Source organism: Malus domestica, chromosome 10 (assembly GCF_042453785.1).
Source record: "Malus domestica chromosome 10, GDT2T_hap1".
Lineage (NCBI taxonomy): Eukaryota > Viridiplantae > Streptophyta > Magnoliopsida > Rosales > Rosaceae > Malus > Malus domestica.
The window spans coordinates 34,680,947-34,699,131 of NC_091670.1; the positions used below are offsets into that span (position 1 = coordinate 34,680,947).

Genomic DNA, 18,185 nt, shown 5'->3' on the forward strand with positions numbered 1-18,185 from the left:
GTTTTTGAAATAGAAGGAGAGAGGAAAAGAGTGATAGAGTATGTGAGAGTGAGAATTTTTTATTTTTTTTAATTTTTAATTTTTAATTAGAGATATGTTAGGATTACATGTAAGTGAGGTTAAAAAAAACAGCAAAATTTGGTTGTGTGAAATTACATTTATGCCTCATATTTCTTATTCATATTTTGTTTTAATTAGAGAGTTAAACTGATAATTTCATAGGATTGAAATTGACAATAATTGTTTTATTAATTATTAGAGATATTTGGTATTTACTTGAAAGTAAATCTCTCCTATTCGATTTACTTAGACGACAAATTAGGTGAAACAAAACATCTTGATTAGAATATTTGGCAAAAGAGAGAGAATCCAATTTTAATCCACCCAATTTTGGGTCATATGTGACAGATCACCTCCACCTCCAACTGGACAGTGTGAGACACGCGGCCATAAATCGCGTGGGATATCCTTTCCAATGCCTTCTAAACACAGCATTTTTTTATGTTTTTTTAATTTATTTTTAAATTTCTTAATTAATTTTTTTTCCTTTTCTGCCTTGAAAATTAAAAAATGGTTACCGTGCTGAAAAAGCCGAAAATTCAGAGACTCCCAAAATCTTCTTGAAAAAACAAACAAAAAGAAGAAAAAAAGTAAAAAAATGTTGGAGTCTTTGAGCTCACAGAGAGTTCAACTATCATCAGAGAGAGAGGTCATCACAGTGAGTGTTCATGCTCTTGATTGATCGATTGTTAGTGTTTTCGGAGGTAATCATTATGTTAATCTTTTTTATTTTTTATTTTTCGGATCGTTTATGTGTTTGTTCATCCAATTATTGTGCTGATTTCAGCTGGATCTCTGACAAGATTTTGTCTTTTTTTGTTGATTTGGGGATTAGATGTTCAATTTTGAGCTAATTTTGTGTGAGGTTGACTGGGTCGGAGTTCGTTTGCTGAATCTTGCGTTTTTGTTGTGAATTTTGGTATTTTTTTAGTGTTTATGTGTACTCGATTAGGGTTTTTTTTGGGATTGATTTTTTTGGTTTAGGATCTTGAGTCTGAGTTGTATGCCGGCACCCTTCAAGTCTATCTGAAGTCTCCTCTAGTCCTTTCTACTCCAATAATTTTCTGATTTAATCACTTTCACAAATTGTTTAATTTTTCATGGATTGTCTAATTTTATTAAGATTGTGTTACTGGCATTGATTGTAGTGAAACCGAGCTGTTTTAGCTGTGTGCTTGTTGGACATCTATATACTGTTTGGATGATGAGAAAATGACTGAAAAAGATGAGGAGACGGATACAGACCACGTTGATCATTGATGATGCAGTCTCAAGTTGATCGAAACAATGTGAATTGTAGGATGTCATTAGGGATGTTGATTTATTGCCTGTTTGGTCAATGAGAATAGGAAGGAAAATAGGACTTAAAGCTAATATTTTTGTGATTTTAAATAATTGAGCAATTCGGAAATCCTATAAGCGACTTTTTCCAACTTTTGTATTGTTTATAGAGAAGCCTGTTTCGAAGCGTATGAAGGTGCTTCAAGTATGTATGTGCATATCATTGCATTTCTGAAAAATGGATAATTATGAGAGGTTGTTAGGTTAAAATATTTGATTATGTAGTTTGCACTTTAGACTTGGATTATCTATGTATGGATTTACTCTTTTTGTTTCACAAATCATAGATGCATTTGATTTCAAATTTGTAATTTGTTTAAGGTGCTTCAAGTTTCTGACTGCTGTCTTGTTGGAGAAGGTTGTTTTTTTATATGTTGCTCATGCTTAGAAATTATCCTTACGGCCAACTGATCTAGTGATGCCTCATTTACTCCCTTAGGTTACTAGTTAAGGATTGCTTTGTTGGAAGAATGTTTGCTGTTGGCAAAGATTGCAGTTGGCTACCCATGGGAACATGCTCACGTGTCATATTTACTGTTTTTTTGCTTGGATGTTTATCCATGTGAATTTAGACTCTATGGATATAAATCTGGGTAAAGGTACAATGGATCAACATAAAAACTATGAGCGTGTACGCTACAATAATGTTGAAGCTAGAAACGACGGAAATGGGTCATCCAATCAAAGGTACTTCCAGGATCCATCAAGTAATGCCAATACTAACATGCGACCTCCAGATTACAATGTTGCTGTTGGAGCCAGGCCTGTGTTGAATTACTCCATTCAGACTGGTGAGGAATTTGCTCTTGAATTCATGAGGGAAAGGGTGAACCCAAGGCAACATTTAGCTTCTGGGGATCCTAATAGTGCTCCTAACTATATGGATCTAAAAGGCATACTGGGAATTAGCCATACAGGTTCAGAAAGTGGGTCTGATCCTTCGTTACTGAACTCGGTAGATAAGGGGCGTGCCCAGGAATCCGAAAGAAAGCCATCTTATGCACATGAAGATAAGAGTTACTATGATTCGGTACAATTACCACAAACCTCATCAAGGAATGACAGCAATCGAGGACTTCATTATGCTTCTTCAGGAATGTCTGATAGCTCAGTGAGGAAAGTAAAGTTTCTCTGCAGCTTTGGTGGTAGAATTTTGCCGCGTCCGAGTGATGGAAGGCTTAGATATGTTGGAGGTGAAACACGTATTATACGGTTAAACAAGGATATCTTTTGGCAGGATCTGATGCAGAAAATGTTGACAATTTATGACGGAACTCGTGCAATAAAGTATCAGCTTCCTGGTGAGGATCTTGATGCACTTGTTTCTGTTTCATGTGATGAAGATCTGCAAAACATGATGGATGAATGCAATGTGCAACAAGACGGGGGATCACAGAAACCTAGGATGTTCCTGTTTTCTCATGTTGATTTGGAGGACTCTCAGTATGGTGTAGAAAGCATGGACGGTGATTCTGAGGTTCAGTATGTAGTTGCTGTAAACGGTATTGACATAGGTTCAAGAAAGAATTCTATTGCTTTGGCAAGTTCTTCAGGCAACAACTTGGAAGAGTTGCTCAGTCTAAATGTTGTAAGGGAGAGCACTCGAGCAGTGCCTGATACAGCTAGTTCTGGCGCAGCACGCTCTGCACCAAATGTGCCTTCTGCAACTAATCAATCTTCTCAACCAGTACTTCCAGGTTCTTCAAGGGCTTATGAATCCAATTCACAACCATACCAGGGGCAGAAGGTGCATAGTGTGGAAGCCAGACAGCATCCAGTATCAACTTTCCACCCTGTCCCTGGGAAAGATGGTCTGACTCATGTGCCTTCATCGGTTCCATTGCAATATGATTCTGGTTCTCACCCTTCTCAATATGCAACACCTGGAGGAAATATAGATTCAGTGCCTGTATATGGTCAATCCACTCAACAGGGGGGATTGATTGAAGAGCAGCTATATGGTGGCATGCATGGGCAAGGTTCAGAATTGCCCATAAAGGAGATGAAATTGAAAAGAAACAGCTCTGCACAAAAGATAAATGAACCTGAGAAAATTCGATCCTCAGAGAAGGAGGCTCCACCAAAGGAGGCAAGAATGAAGAGAGAGAGCTCTCTCCATAAGATAAATGAAAGCGATAAGCCTAGGAATTTAGTAAATGACAACACCGTTTCTCTACCTCCATCTGACAGTTCAGTTCCCAATCATATTTCTAGGGATGAAGTTTCAGTTGCCAATTCAGCTGCAGAGACAGGGTCACCTTTGTTGGCTACAAGAAGCAGCAAAAAGCTCCAGGAACCTCGACAAAATCCAATGACCTCTGAAGATGTAAATGATGGGAAAAAGATCAATGAAGATGACCGATTCGACACAGCCAGTGGACTGTCTAATCCTGGATACGGTGGCTCTGAGGTTGATTCTAGATATGGTGGCTCTGAGGTTGATTCTATGGACTTTAGCTACCTTGACCCGCCTGTGGCTCCTCAGCGTGTCTATCATTCTGAGCGGATCCCCAGGGAACAAGCAGAATTGAACCGTTTATCAAAATCTGGTGATTCTTTTGGTTCCCAGTTTATGGTAACTCAGGCACAGTCAGATCACTCACTACCAATTGCGGACTCTTTGGATAAATTGCATGGTGAGAATGTCCCCTTGCAGTCTGTGCAGCCTGGCTTACCTTCAAAACTATTGCACGTTGAAGATGGACTGGCACAATTTGGAAAGTATAAAGAATTTGCTGAAAATATTAGTAAAATGAGTTCTGATACTTATCATGAGGGGCTTGAGTCAAAGGTACAAAAATCGGATCAGGAAATGGGCCGGCCAAAAGATAACTACAAAGACCCAAGTAACAATGATAAAGAAGCGGCAGTGCTAACTCAACAAACTGCTGATCCGGAAACATTTGGGAAGCTTACACATGATTCTGCTTCAGTTCCACCAGAATTTAAATGGTCTGAGATTGCTGGCAGTAAGGACAATGAGAATAATGCCAAAGGTCATGGACAACCATTGGCTAGGGCAGAGAACCCCAGAGGTGTTGCTCATGGGGAGTCTGCTACTGGTGCTGGCACTCCAGAGCAGGGAGACATTCTCATTGATATTAATGACCGCTTTCCGCGTGATTTCCTGTCTGATATATTTTCCAAAGCTACAATCTCAGGGGATCTTTCTGACCTTCCTCCACTTCCTGGCGATGGTACTGGCTTGAGCTTGAACATGGAGAATCCTGAGCCTAAGCATTGGTCATATTTCCGAAATTTGGCTCAGAATGAATTTGTAAGAAAAGATGTTTCCCTTATGGATCAGGACCATCTGGGTTTCTCATCCCCACCGACCGATATTGGAGCAGAGACTCCAGTAGATTACAGCTTTCCACCTTTGAAGTCTGGTGGAGTTGTTTTTGGTCACACTGACTCCCAAATAAATTTTGATGAAGATATTCAGCAAGGGTTGCCCGGTGTAGCTGGACCAAACGCCATGAATATAGGTTCAGATTACAATCATACGCCACTCAAGGGAATTGAAAGTGAGCAGCTGGATGGGGTACATCATGGAGTAAGAGAATCAGAGTATGAGGTATTTCTGCTGTATCTTTTACTGGTAAATCACACTGTTCTCAACTTATCTTATTGATTGCCTCTGACCAATTTTCGATTGCTCTTTCTTGCAGAATGCTGAGCTAAATGTTCAGAACACAGGTGTACCTCTTGTCGATCTTTCTCTGGAAGAATTTGATATTTCTACTTTGCAGGTATGATAGTTTATGATACTTTACTTATTACAATTTCTATCTGCATTACGGAGGCGTTAACTAGTGCTCTTCTCTGTAACCTATCAATAAACTATATGGATCTGTTTTTCTTTTCTTTCTGTTCTTCCAAGCATAAGATTTTTTGGTATTCTTGTTCAATTAAAGTCAAGGAATTATTTGAGTAAAACCAATAGTACTTGGGTTGCATTTGGAAGCAAAATTTTACCTTTCCATCATAGAATTCTGCCTGCACAACCTGCTTATTAGCGGTGTTGCCACTCCCACCATGTTCCTTTTCTGTAATTCTGTTTTATGGAAACCACCAATCACTCAAACATCAGAATATATGGTATTATACTTCCCTAACTACCATGGCACTGCCATTACTAACTTACAGTTTAATCTCTTCATACCATTTCTGGCATCTTGCCAACTCTTATTTTACAACTGTTAAACCTAAATGACTTCCTAATAGAATATCTTGCATCCAAACTCTGCCTTGTGTGTATGCTACAAGAATCCTGGTTATTTTTTTACTATGATTTGTTTAGTAGAAGCTTCATTGTGATGCTAATATCAAACATCCCAACTTTTGCACAGCAAAATTTGTTGATGGAACATCTTGCCGTGTTCATTATGTAGTGTCAGACATACGTTTATTCCTTATTGTTATCATCCGTACCTTGTTCAGTTGATGTTTGAATTCTGTTGATTCTCTTGTTGGCCATGTATGTATTTTGGAGATGTTTGAATTCTGCTGATTCTCTTGTTGGCCATGTATGTATTTCATTGCAGATCATTGAGAATGAAGATCTTGAAGAGCTTAAGGAATTGGGTTCTGGCACTTTTGGAACTGTTTATCATGGAAAGTGGAGGGGAACAGATGTGGCCATTAAACGAATAAAAAAGAGCTGTTTCACAGGGCGTTCATCAGAGCAAGAAAGACTGGTGAGTAGAACAGAGTTTTCTTGTTCAATAGTTCACTAAGCTAGAGGTCAGAGTGAATAATGTCAGGTGAATATGGTTTTCCAGTCAAAGGTGAAGAATATTTATATTGTGATACTATACAAATTGGAATGGAAGGCTATAAACAATCCATCGATTCAAATTTAGATGGCTGTGATCCCTCCATCTTCTAGTCTGGTAGTGATCGTTATTTCAGATATTTACGGTAACCCCTCGTTGCTGGTGGAGGGTAGCATTCACCTACAGCATTGTGCTCATTAACTTGTCATCATGTGACATATCAATAACAATAACCATTGATCCTCTTCTTCCCCCCCCCCCCCCCCCCCCTCCCCTTTGTTCAGACTAATGAGTTCTGGCGCGAAGCTGAAATTCTTTCGAAGCTTCACCATCCAAATGTGGTGGCGTTTTATGGCGTTGTTCAGAATGGACCAGGAGGAACACTAGCCACGGTGACAGAGTTCATGGTGAATGGCTCTCTGAGGCATGTTTTACTTAGCAAGGAAAGGTAACATCGCTCTCTTTAGTTATGTCAATGATGTAATCTTTAGCAGTGTACCAGGCACTCCAACTTATGTTGGTTTTATGAACTCCCAGACATCTTGATCGTCGTAAGCGGCTCATTATTGCGATGGATGCAGCATTTGGAATGGAATACCTACATTCAAAAAACATAGTGCACTTTGATTTGAAATGCGACAATTTGCTTGTAAATTTGAAAGACCCTCAACGACCCATTTGCAAGGTATTTGTATAATTCTTGTTGTCTATATAAGATTTTATAATTGAGCAGGAATTCATGTTAGAATCTTGCTTTTATAAGGGCCTTTTTTATTGTCCTTTCTTCATTGCCAAACAGTTATGTTCCAAATCAAACATCGTATTTAGCAGAGAATTATGTAATTTGCAGGTAGGAGATTTTGGCTTGTCAAAAATCAAAAGAAATACCTTGGTTACTGGTGGTGTTAGGGGAACCCTACCATGGATGGCTCCTGAGCTTCTTAATGGTAGCAGCAGTAAGGTTTCTGAAAAGGTATGATGCTACAATTCATATCTAATGCTTACCGGCAGAAAAAGAATGTTACTGCCGCACAGTTTCTGCTGATTATTTTTTTCCCCACACGTTGATGCAATGTCATAGAGCCACTTCATGCCTGTTGACAGGTTGATGTATTCTCCTTTGGTATTGTCTTATGGGAGATTCTAACTGGTGAGGAGCCTTATGCCAATATGCATTACGGAGCAATCATAGGTGCGTACTAAGCTCTCTCTTCACGATGTCTAACTGGGATTCGGTCCGATATTCAAGCACATCTAATATCTTGTTAATTAGTCCTGCTGGCTTTGCATGTGTCATTGCTCATCTGCTGACTTCTCGTGTATGGAGTCGAGAATAGAGACAGAAACCGGAAATTGTACTGACACTTTGTTGCTTGCAGGAGGCATTGTGAACAACACATTGAGGCCACATGTGCCACCCTATTGTGATCCCGAATGGGAGTTGCTAATGGAGCAATGCTGGGCCGCCGATCCTGTTGCTCGCCCATCGTTTACGGAAATAACCAAACGCTTGCAGGTGATGACTGCAGCTTGCCGACCTACTAAACCACAGAACCAGGTCCCCAAGTAGCAGGGTTCCACGATGATCCCCTCGTTCAATCTTGGCTTTGCACGAGAGCCGATTACAAGAAATTATTTATACTCCGTATAGGTTGTGTGTATTATATGACGACTGGGGAGAAGAAGGGCTCCCATTGTAATTGTGAATCGAACTATTTTACAGAACGGAATGATTGTGTATTTAGGTGCATAAAAGGGAAGAACTGGGTTTATATGTAAATCTTTTATTTGTGTTCATAGTGATGCACGAACTTTTATTTTTCAAATTTCAATGAAATAAATGAAAAAAAAAAAAAAAAAAGAAGCTGTGAAAGCCAATTGTTTCATGATCATTTGCTCGTCTATTTTATTACATTCTGAAACGTTTACCAAACAAAAACGCGTGTTAAAATATATGTTAAAAACGTGTCTCTAGTTGAAGAGAGAAAATAGTGAATTCTCACATTTACATTTTTATAGGAGCGGAACTAATATTTACATCTCTCGAAGTTATAAGGTGAGATTTAAACGTGGTTGTTACATCTTAAATTTGCATCTTAATCAGACCATATTTGTGTTGTAAAGTATATTCTCAACCATACAAAAAAAAGAGTGAAAATTTCCTACTCCCAACATTTTATCATGTTAAAGTTGCGTACTCGAGATTTTGTGTTCTAATTCACCTCTCTAAAAATCATATGAGAATTTAAATAATCTTTTCTGAAAATTGCGTGTATGAAAAACATAAAAAGCAAATCACTTTAATTTCATCAATAAATACAAGTGGACTTGGGGACATTAGGCAAGCGTTGTGTGAAGCTATTGTCTCCATGTTAGGATTAGGGTTTTGAAGGATATGCTAGGTCACGACATCCCTTGGCGCCACGCCAACCAATTTTAAACTTGAATCATCATTTGTTTTAGAGTAATCCATCTCTTAATTCTTTCTTTTCTTTTTTTGAGGTTAAACTCGAGTAGGGTTTCCTTGTTGAGAACCAAGGTAAAAAAACTTATACGTGAGCGTAGAAAAAAGAAAGACCAACTAGCTTCTGATTTCTCGATAGTTATCTTCATTTGGTTGAAGGAGATATCAAGTTCAATTCACCGAATGCAATGACGATATACATATTTCTTTAATTTAATAGCTAAATACGGCTAATCCTATTGTGATGACGTAACTTTGTTATGAGTGCGTTATGTCGTCGTTATATGTCGACACTTTCTAACTAGTGTTTTAATAGGATGTTAATCATGTTTAAACATGTTGGATGAAGTTTGAGATGTACTTTTTTTTTTGTAGCCAACGAAGTTGACACCTTATGTTTTTGCCAACAAAATTGAGACTGCATAGCAAACGTGACGAAAATGGAACTTGGCTCGATCTACGAGGAACAAAATCATACTTTTTATTTCATATTTATGCCCTTGTATAAATGTGCTATTGCCAACCATGTCCATTCATCAAGAGATAATGAAGCTCTTGACAGTAGCAGACTAGCGGTTGTGTCTTCTCCTTCACAAAATTGCTAAGAAGCTAACGAACTATCAAGCTACCAAGTTACTCAACGGCCAAAGGTAAGCTCTTTCTCTCACGTACGCATGCTTATATCCTAACTGTGAATTGGGTTGGTATTTTCCAGCCTTTGTTTTGCCTGTGCACGCCGAGTGTTTGAGGAAAAGCTTCAGAGAACACATCAAATTTCAAATATCCGTTTGATGGTTTCTGTAGATTCAACAGTCCCAAAGAAATCTACCACCGAGTGAGATTGGGCTGAAATTTGGGATTTGGGGTGTGAAAGTAACAACATTTGCAGTAACTTTGGCCTCGAACCAAGAATAAGAAAGCATTGTATTCGGGTGGGGAATTGGGATGTTGTTCCAACCCGGAAACGATTTTCCTTTCGGTAGAATACCCATGTTCTTTCTTTAGCAATTTTTCTCAAGTGTTATATATTGGCTTTGTAATGGAATCATGATTATTGGGTAATTGGTTTTACCAGGAGACTGCAGAATCGTATTAAAATTAGTGAGATGTTCCAGAATCCTCCAACAGTATCCTCTGCTTTGTGGGAGCCATATCCGAAAGGTGATCGAGTTCTTCTTTCATTTTCGATCTTCAAGTTTGAATTTTAAGAAACAAGTTACGAATAACATGTATTGGTTTTGCTTAACTTTTGTAGGTGCTTGCCTCTGTATCGATGAGTTCAAGTTGCCTCAGTTATCAGCTGCAAGATCGTACAGTCTTGGGTTGAAGGTTTGATTCTCTCTTTTATCTTCCCTTCGGTCTTGTTTGTTTGCTGATTTTTGTGGAACTGTACTACAAATATGCATAATAGATCTGGCGAATTATTATGCAAAAATTCTTATCCAGCCAGTTCCTTAACCATGCCATCACCTTTTTTGTTGGAGCTTGCTGTGTACAAGTTCAAACGAGAGCAAGCAAACCACTCCTAATCATAATTATGAAAAATTTGAGGGCTATTATTAATATATTATATTATTAGACCTCTCCTAGACCCTGCGTAAAGCGGGAGCCTTGTGCACTGGGTACGACCTTTTTATTAGACCTACACAATGTTGGTTCCGATTTATCGGTCATCTATGTGGTATTGCATCTGCAGGCAGCCATTGATAAATTCATCCAAAAGTCTTAAAAATTCATTGTGGACTATGGAAATACCTTGAAACCTCTGAGTAGTAAATTACTAATTTGATTTTAGGAGATTAGCATATGTCCTTCACCATGATGTGGTGCACTGTAGCAAAAACTGGAGTGTAGTGTATGATCATGTGTAACTCCTGGAAATGGTTAAAAATGTTTGTGTACTGTACATTTTTCGTGGAATTTTCTTGGGGTTCACAACTTCATGATTCTCATTTATAGTAGTTGGTAACCCATAACCGAGTTATAATTGTTTCCTTGTGAGTCTGCAAGTGAAATTTACAACAAAGTAGATACCTATAAAGTATAAGGGATCAAAAAGTTCCAATAATGTTGCTCCTGGAGTAGCTGGAGCGGTTGAGAAACATTGTGCTTGTCGCAACTAATTAATTAGTTTCTTACATGTGTCCTAGTGGTGTTACTGTGATTTGAGAATATCTGAGGCTAATGTTACTGTAATTGATGACAGTACAGGTGCTTTGAGAATATCTTCTTATTTGTAACTACATATTGTACTCATGAGTTCGAGTCTCATCCTTAAATCTCACACTGAACTTTTATTCAAATGCAGTTTGAGCATGGAAAACTTCATAAAGGCGGAAGTATATTTGGGACTATCTTTGCTGCCAGTAGGAAGACCAGAGTAGAACCAACTTCTAGGAAGCGAGAAGCATATCCCCAGAATGTGGATCTTCCACCTGTGCTACCTAAGAATAAGAAGAAACCGTATCCTATTCCCTTAAAGAAGATCAAGCAGTTCGCAAAGGATGACAAGAAACTTGAAGAATTGGGTATAGAGAAGCCCCTTGAACCTCCAAAAAATGGATTACTTGCCACTGATCTGATTCCTGTTGCTCACCAAGTACTAGATTCCTGGAAAGTTTTAATTAAAGGCATGGCGCAGCTGTTGCACGTCATTCCTGTATACGGATGCACGTAAGTATGCTTTATTTATATGGGTGTCCATCTTTCAGGTTGTATATAGCTTTGTACTAACCTTTTAGCAATCTGCTTGTCAAAAAAAAAAAAAACTTTTAGCAGTCTAGGTTTTAAATTGGAATATTAAATTGGTTTTGTTCTTTTACAGTGAATGCTCTGAGGTTCATGTAAGCCACTCTGGTCATCACATACAGGACTGTCTTGGTTCAACTAGTGCTAAACGCCGAAGCTTCCACTCCTGGATCAAGGGTTCCATCAATGACGTACTTGTACCCATCGAGGCATATCATCTCTTTGACCCTTTTGGTCGACGCATTAAGCATGAAACTAGATTTCAATACGACAGGATTCCAGCTGTTGTGGAGCTGTGCATCCAAGCTGGTGTTGAGATCCCCGAGTACCCTTCACGTCGAAGGACCAAACCCATCCGGATGATTGGAAGGAAAGTGATAGATCGAGGTGGATTGCTAGAGGAGCCTCAACCAGGGTGCTCTGCAGATCCATCTTCCCTTGTTGATCTCGACACACATGGGGCTTGTGAGCGGTTTCCACCTCCACTGCCAACGGATATTCCCAGGATTGCACAGGATACAATGGATGCATATGAAACTGTTAGGTTGGGGGTGACAAAGCTGATGAAGAAATACACTGTGAAGGCATGCGGGTATTGCTCCGAGGTTCATGTGGGACCTTGGGGTCACAATGCAAAGCTTTGTGGGGAATTCAAGCACCAATGGAGGGATGGGAAGCATGGCTGGCAGGATGCTACCGTGGACGAGGTTTTACCTCCAAATTATGTATGGCACGTCGAAGACCCCAAAGGGCCTCCACTGAAGGGCGGTGCACTCAAGAAGTTCTACGGGAAGGCTCCTGCAGTGGTAGAGGTTTGCTTGCAGGCAGGTGCACGGATCCCTGAGAAATATAAACCCATGATGAGGCTTGACATTGTAGTCCCTAAAAGTGAGGAGGCACAATTAGTTGCCTGAGGATTAAGTTTCTAATGAGTTATATACTTACCTTGAGTTCTAAATATGCTAAAACGTGTATATAAACTTTTTTTTGTTACATTTGGATGGTTTCGAACCCTGGACCTGTTCTAGACCTATCACATCACCCCCTCCTTCATCACTTTGGGCATATTCGTTCTTTCAATATTAAATTTTGAAAGGTCTAGTCAGCCAAAATCCTCGTATTGCATCCATGGCACAACAAAGTGATTTTTTGGTACCGTTTGGCACTGGGATGAGACGGAATGCATTTGTCATACGTTTGGTGCGTCAAAGACAGTAAAACGCGCTATCCCACGGAATGAAATTTGGTTAAATTTTCGTTCCACTCCTGTGGAACACAAAATTATAAAATTATAAGACAAAAATGACCCTTATCTTTTTTAGTATTTAAACCTCCAAATCATAAAACAAACCCTCAATTGGGATATTTGGAAATATAACCATTTTTGAAATCACTTGTTGAAATATAACCTACATTTTCTAATTGGCTTTTTATATTAACACCTCACAAAATGTTGAATGCACCCTATATTAAAATTTAATATTAATGACTTATTTACTCTACTATGTAATGACAATTTTGACCTTGTTAGGTTTAAATAATAATAAATTTTTTATAAATACACTACAAATCTCTTTTAATGTATTATTTATTTATTTCAACTATCAAAGTCCCTCTCATTCTCCATTGTTGAATAAAACCTTAAGCAATGAAACTATAAACATGTTGATTGAGAAAAATTATTTTTGACAAATGGAACACGAAATCGGTGTTTCGAAAGCTTTGAAATCATTATTATTGTTATTGAAAAATGTTCAAATGAGTCTAAACATTTTTTTTTTAAATCATTCAATTTGAAATCATTTGGCAAACTAAAGTTCATATAGTTTGAAATCATTCGGCAAAATTAAAAATGAGTGTTATAAGATTTGAGAAATGTGGGATGTATAAAAAATGTGGGGTGTGTGTATAAAATGTAAGATATATATTAAGAATGTGGGGTGTGAGGGTATTATGGGGAAGGAAGTGGGGTGTATTAAGTACGTGAGGTTTATTCAACAATTTGTGAGGTGCTAATATAATATGCTTTTCTCATTTAATAAAACTAACCAAAAATAGAATTAAAAAGGCTTTAATTACCCTTAACCTTCTCTTAACACTCCTATGCTGTCTCTAGACTCCTCATCTCCATTTAAACACCACCACCAAACTTCCCTTTACCCAAATGTAATTGAACCAAGTGATCACGCCAAGCAGTAACTACTATACTAGATGAAGAAACAATCAAAACTAACAAAAGTGTTCTGAAAACTTATTCGTGGTGTGGCTATGAACCCAGTCGAGCATCCTCACGAAGGAGGTAATCATCACATATTGGACCGGCTACAAGAGTATGGCGTAACGCTTCTCCTGGTAAGAAGGTTGGTTTCATTGCCGCTAGGGGGACTGGTTGGTGGTCACAGAGGACAAGTTGCTGCAAACGTCTCTAAGGCAGACAAGTGATGAGATTATACTTTCGACTTTATCTATATTTGGCGTGTTTGGACTGTTTATATTTTATTCAAGACTAATTTGGTGCGTTTTGTGGAGGAAAGTTTGTTTAAGAAAAAAAAAAACAATGGGGACGAAGATTTAGAAAAGAAACACCACGGTTTTGGAAGCGGGGAAGGTTTTAAACTTAGGGCAATATGTCTTAGTTTTATAAAAAATGAAAAATGAAGGTTATATTTCAATAGGTGATCTCTAAAATGGCTATATTTCCAAGTATCCCAATCCAATCCATGTTCTCTGCCGCTGCGTTTCTTTTCCCGGAGCCTTCCTCCTCATCCTCATCCTCTCCTGTAGCCGCCGACTGCACCCAGCCAGCAGGCAGCAGCACGGAGCCACTTCTGTCGCGCTGCAGATTGACCCAGGTATCTTAATGCGATTGATAGCTTGTTGAATCTCAGTTTTTGACTTTAATCAATGGATAAAAGCTGCTTCTTGTGTAGTACGTGCAGCAGATAATAGATAGGAAAAAATCTTTACTACCAAATATTGCTCAGGCTTTAGATGTATAGGATCTTTTCTGATTCAATTTTTTTTTGTGCTCGTTTTGTTTCTTTGTTTTGCGTTTCTGTTGAAAGTTTTCTGGGTTTTAATTAATTGGTGTTTTCTTTTTTATCTTTTGTGCTGATCTTTCACTCACTATATTTATTCAAGGACCGAAAAATTTCTGGGTTTATTAACAATAAAAAACAAATCTTTTAGATGTATTTCTCTCTACCGCATGAATCTGAGGACATAAATGTGTACAGTAGAACCCGAACAGTGGAGAAACAACCGATAATGTAATGTGAAATAACTGATGCAAGTGTTGATACATATTTTTGGCCAGATCTTTCTTAAAAATGCTGTAAATTCTTAGCCAGGGTGAGTTTGTCCATCTTTTTGAATTATTCTTGGTCCAAACGTATGGTTGGCTTGGAAAAACTTGGTCTAATGTTGGATTAATGGATAAATATTGAAAATCCAGCAGTGACTTGATACGAGTTGTATCCTACATCTTTTTTACTCTCTTTCATCTAGTCTTGTGTTCATCTCTCTGTAATCATCACTCAATGTTTAGTCCTAAATTCCGACTTAGAAAATCACTGATTGAAACATTTGAATCTTGTTTCTTGATTAGCCTACCACCCGTGATCAGCAAGTAAATTACAACCTCGCTGCAGTAGCAGGTAGTATACCAAAAAAAAAAAAAAAAACAAAAAAACCAGAATAGGCAAAATCGTTAAAAAATTCGCCAGTTTAGGCCAATTTTAAACGTTGAGTCAAAGCTGTATAATATGAAAACCCGTTAGTTGTAGCTACCTCTCGAAACTTGTAGAAGGAAAAATTCAAGCATACAAAGCGTACAAGTGAAAAAAGGAAAACCATAATACCGATTTGCCATTGGACAATACGCAAGAAACATGAATGTTTCCTGCCTCCTTTTTAGAATGCATGGTACATAGAGGGGGAAAGAAAAGGTTCCAAATAGCCTTTTATTAGATGAATACTCATGAAACATGAATGTTTCCTGCCTCCTTTCTGCCGCGTCCTCTTGTTTGAATGTTGCCTCTTCACATCATTGATCAGAGAAGCTTCAACCATGTTGAAGCTAATCATGGTATTGTTATGAAAGATGACGGAACGGTTGGACTAAATAAAGCCCATTCCGCCCATATCAGCTGCGAGGTTGAACACGTGGTCAACATTCTTAGTAACCTTCAAGCAATTATCCATGACCCTGAGGTCAGCAAGATGGAATTCATGGCTTAACATATCTTTAGTCATGTGTTAGTGTAAAAAATATATCATAGATAACCATATATGTGTTCAAATATGAACAGGTTCAAAAAAAAAAAAAAAAAAAATTGTTCCGTTCCGTCCCACGCATAAACATTGGACTAAACAACAGACGGAACAAGGGTAAGTTAGTTATTTAATCTTTTGGTTCCGTTCCATCATGCGCTTACCAAATGTAGAACGGGACAACCGTCCCGTTCCGTCCTGCGCGTACCAAATATAACACGGAATCTCCTTTCCCTCCCATTCCGTTCCACCCCGTTTTGTTCCGTGCTGTTCTGTACCGTCACGTCTGCGTACCAAACGGTACCTTAGTTCTTACCAAAATCATTGACCTTTGCTGTGCCTATCCACCAATCTCCTGCTTGAGACCAAAATCCTAAATTACCTCTAACATCTTTGTTGCACCTAGAACGTTTGTCGTTGTTTAGAGATCTCAAAACTCAAAAGGGAAATCAGCTTTTGCATGCAAACCTCCCTTTACTTAAATTTCTCACTCCCATCCATTTATGTGCCATCTTAGACTCACTTCAACCCTTGGGTTAGAACTTAAAAATTAGGTTCTAAACTTCTCCTTCTCCTAACTTGCTCCAACCCTTGGATCATTAAAATTGATTTTTGGGACAAATTTAACCAAAGAAACCAGCCTACGTAAATGGCTGGCCCTCCTATGCGCGTACACCAGCCCAACAAAGGGGGAGACGCAGGACGACGATGCGCCCTACGTGCCAAACGCGTGACACACTGGCAGAGCAGTTGCCTTACCCACGTCGGTTTGTCGGCCACGTTAATGAGCCCAACGACTCTTTGCTCAATTAGACGGCAAGAATTAATGGACCGTTGGTTGATTCAACGGTCTAGATTCAAATTTATTTAATTTTTAGTTTTATATAAATTCATTAAATCCAGTGTCTGAGGTTTAATATGATCAAATCTAACTGTAAAATTGTTTCTTGGGCAAAAAGTTTAACCCATAAAGATGGAGCAGAAAAACTATTTTTGGGGTAGAAATTTTAGAATTTAATCCAAGAGTATGTGTTATATTAAACAGATGTAGCTTAGGGATGTGTTATAAGTTCAACTGTTTAGATTTTTCCAACAACTGACTAGGATGAAACGTGAATGCACATTCAGACGCACTAGATAAGCCCCTCTCACGACAAAGCCTTCCTAACCCAAGCTTAAAACTAAGGTCATCTCCAACTGAAAGGGCTAAACATAGCCCTGTCCAGAATTATGGTCCTACAAAAAATTGTTTTTAATGAATAGTGTCAGACCATATTTATGTACCATCTCCAACTAAAAGGGCTAAATATAGCCCATTGTTGGGTTTTTACGGCTCAAAATTAGGATGATGCAAAGAATTAGGTTTGTGTTACCTATTTGGTTTTGGTGTCCTATTTGGGTTTGGATTTTGACTTCTTAGTTGGTTTCCTTGGTGGAGAAATTTTGTTAATTACCTATTTGATTAGGATTTGGATTTACTTCCTATTAGGATTCTTATTGTAACCTAAGTCTTATGCACTATAAATAGGACCTTAGGGTTTTTGTATTTAGTGTGCCTCATCATGGTTTAGAGAGCTTTTCTCTATTTTGGTTTTGGGTAGAGGTCACCGTTTGGAGTCACGAGTGTGTGGCAAATTCGTGTGGCAATTTGATGAGAGTCAATTTGTGAGTTTGTGAGTTAGAGAGCAATTTGAGAGAATCTTATCCGTTAGTTTTGGGTTCTCTACTTGTTTGGTTTAGGGTTTGTAATTTGTGGGATTTGGGTTGTGAGAGTTTAAACTCTTTTGTAATCTTCATTAGTTTAGTGAAATTCTTGGCCGTGCTTCGCTCGTGGACGTAGGCTTTTCGCCGAACCACGTAAATCTCTTGTGTTAGTTTGAGATTGTTTGTTTAGCTTTCATCTGTGACGTTGATATTGGAATTTTGTTAAAATTCGCTTCCGTTTGCGCATAAAAGTACAACACCCCTCTCAATAATTTATTAGTTTCAAGTTTATACTTTAAAATTATTGGTAATTTAGTTAAACTATAGTTGGATTTTTTTCAAATATAGCCATTGAATTTCAATCAATTATTGTAATTGAGGAGTTGAGTCTCAAAAAAGGGATAATAGAGGAGCTACATTTGGCTAGCCTGATGGCCCTTTGGCCAAATAATGACCTGGTGAGCTCCACAGAATTATAGCCTAGCCATCGGTTGAAGATGAGTATTTTTAACAAATCAAGCCATTTTTTAGCTTTTGGACCTTTAACCCTCTCTATTGGATAGTCTAATGATCCACAAAGTCCGACACCAAAACGGCGCATGTCAAAGAACAAAACGACTTCAATATTAATAAGCACCTGGGCACGGGGCACCTGCCGATGCCTTCTTGTAGCATAGCTCACACCAATAGTAAACTCATCTCTCTCAGTCTCTTGATGTTAATGGCGAAAATCACCAGAAACCTGCATCCACTATGGAGTTTTCACGGTGGTCTCCTTTCTAGATTCACCCTCGTCTCCAGCCTCTAAGGTAAGACTA

At 38.5% G+C, this 18,185-nt stretch overlaps 2 protein-coding genes across 5 annotated transcripts; both read left to right on the top strand.

The window, feature by feature from the left end:
- Nucleotides 1-427: 427 nt before the first annotated feature.
- On the top strand, nucleotides 428-8,071 carry LOC103446011 (uncharacterized). Of its 2 annotated transcripts, XM_070805670.1 has the most exons (10): nucleotides 580-764; nucleotides 1,209-1,356; nucleotides 1,841-4,978; nucleotides 5,073-5,153; nucleotides 5,949-6,101; nucleotides 6,464-6,627; nucleotides 6,717-6,864; nucleotides 7,030-7,152; nucleotides 7,284-7,371; nucleotides 7,559-8,071. In XM_070805670.1, exons 3-10 carry the CDS (start codon nucleotides 1,916-1,918, stop codon nucleotides 7,747-7,749), a joined length of 4,011 nt encoding a protein of 1,336 aa, XP_070661771.1. In that variant the 5' UTR covers nucleotides 580-764; nucleotides 1,209-1,356; nucleotides 1,841-1,915; the 3' UTR covers nucleotides 7,750-8,071. The 2 variants fall into 2 exon arrangements, with proteins under 2 accessions (XP_008383292.3, XP_070661771.1); XM_008385070.4 differs by lacking the exon at nucleotides 1,209-1,356 and having other exon boundaries at nucleotides 428-764.
- A 1,068-nt stretch (nucleotides 8,072-9,139) lies between these two features.
- LOC103446009 (APO protein 1, chloroplastic-like) lies at nucleotides 9,140-12,447 on the top strand. 3 transcript variants are annotated; one of them, XM_008385069.4, is made up of 6 exons: nucleotides 9,154-9,293; nucleotides 9,448-9,622; nucleotides 9,719-9,804; nucleotides 9,899-9,972; nucleotides 10,952-11,316; nucleotides 11,468-12,447. In XM_008385069.4, the coding sequence occupies exons 3-6, from the start codon at nucleotides 9,750-9,752 to the stop codon at nucleotides 12,303-12,305; spliced, it is 1,332 nt and encodes a 443-aa protein (XP_008383291.2). In that variant the 5' UTR covers nucleotides 9,154-9,293; nucleotides 9,448-9,622; nucleotides 9,719-9,749; the 3' UTR covers nucleotides 12,306-12,447. The 3 variants fall into 3 exon arrangements, with proteins under 3 accessions (XP_008383290.2, XP_008383291.2, XP_070663136.1); XM_008385068.4 differs by lacking the exon at nucleotides 9,448-9,622 and having other exon boundaries at nucleotides 9,140-9,293; XM_070807035.1 differs by having other exon boundaries at nucleotides 9,165-9,622.
- The last annotated feature ends 5,738 nt before the right edge of the window (nucleotides 12,448-18,185 follow it).

Coding starts and splice junctions, on each gene's coding strand:
- LOC103446011 (XM_008385070.4), top strand. CDS start 1,916: ATGCTCACGTGTCATATTTACTGTTTTTTTGCTTGGATGTTTATCCAT. Junction 4,979..5,072: donor TAAGAGAATCAGAGTATGAG/GTATTTCTGCTG, acceptor TCTTTCTTGCAG/AATGCTGAGCTAAATGTTCA. Junction 6,865..7,029: donor CTCAACGACCCATTTGCAAG/GTATTTGTATAA, acceptor TGTAATTTGCAG/GTAGGAGATTTTGGCTTGTC.
- LOC103446009 (XM_008385068.4), top strand. CDS start 9,750: ATGTTCCAGAATCCTCCAACAGTATCCTCTGCTTTGTGGGAGCCATAT. Junction 9,805..9,898: donor GTGGGAGCCATATCCGAAAG/GTGATCGAGTTC, acceptor TAACTTTTGTAG/GTGCTTGCCTCTGTATCGAT. Junction 9,973..10,951: donor CGTACAGTCTTGGGTTGAAG/GTTTGATTCTCT, acceptor ATTCAAATGCAG/TTTGAGCATGGAAAACTTCA.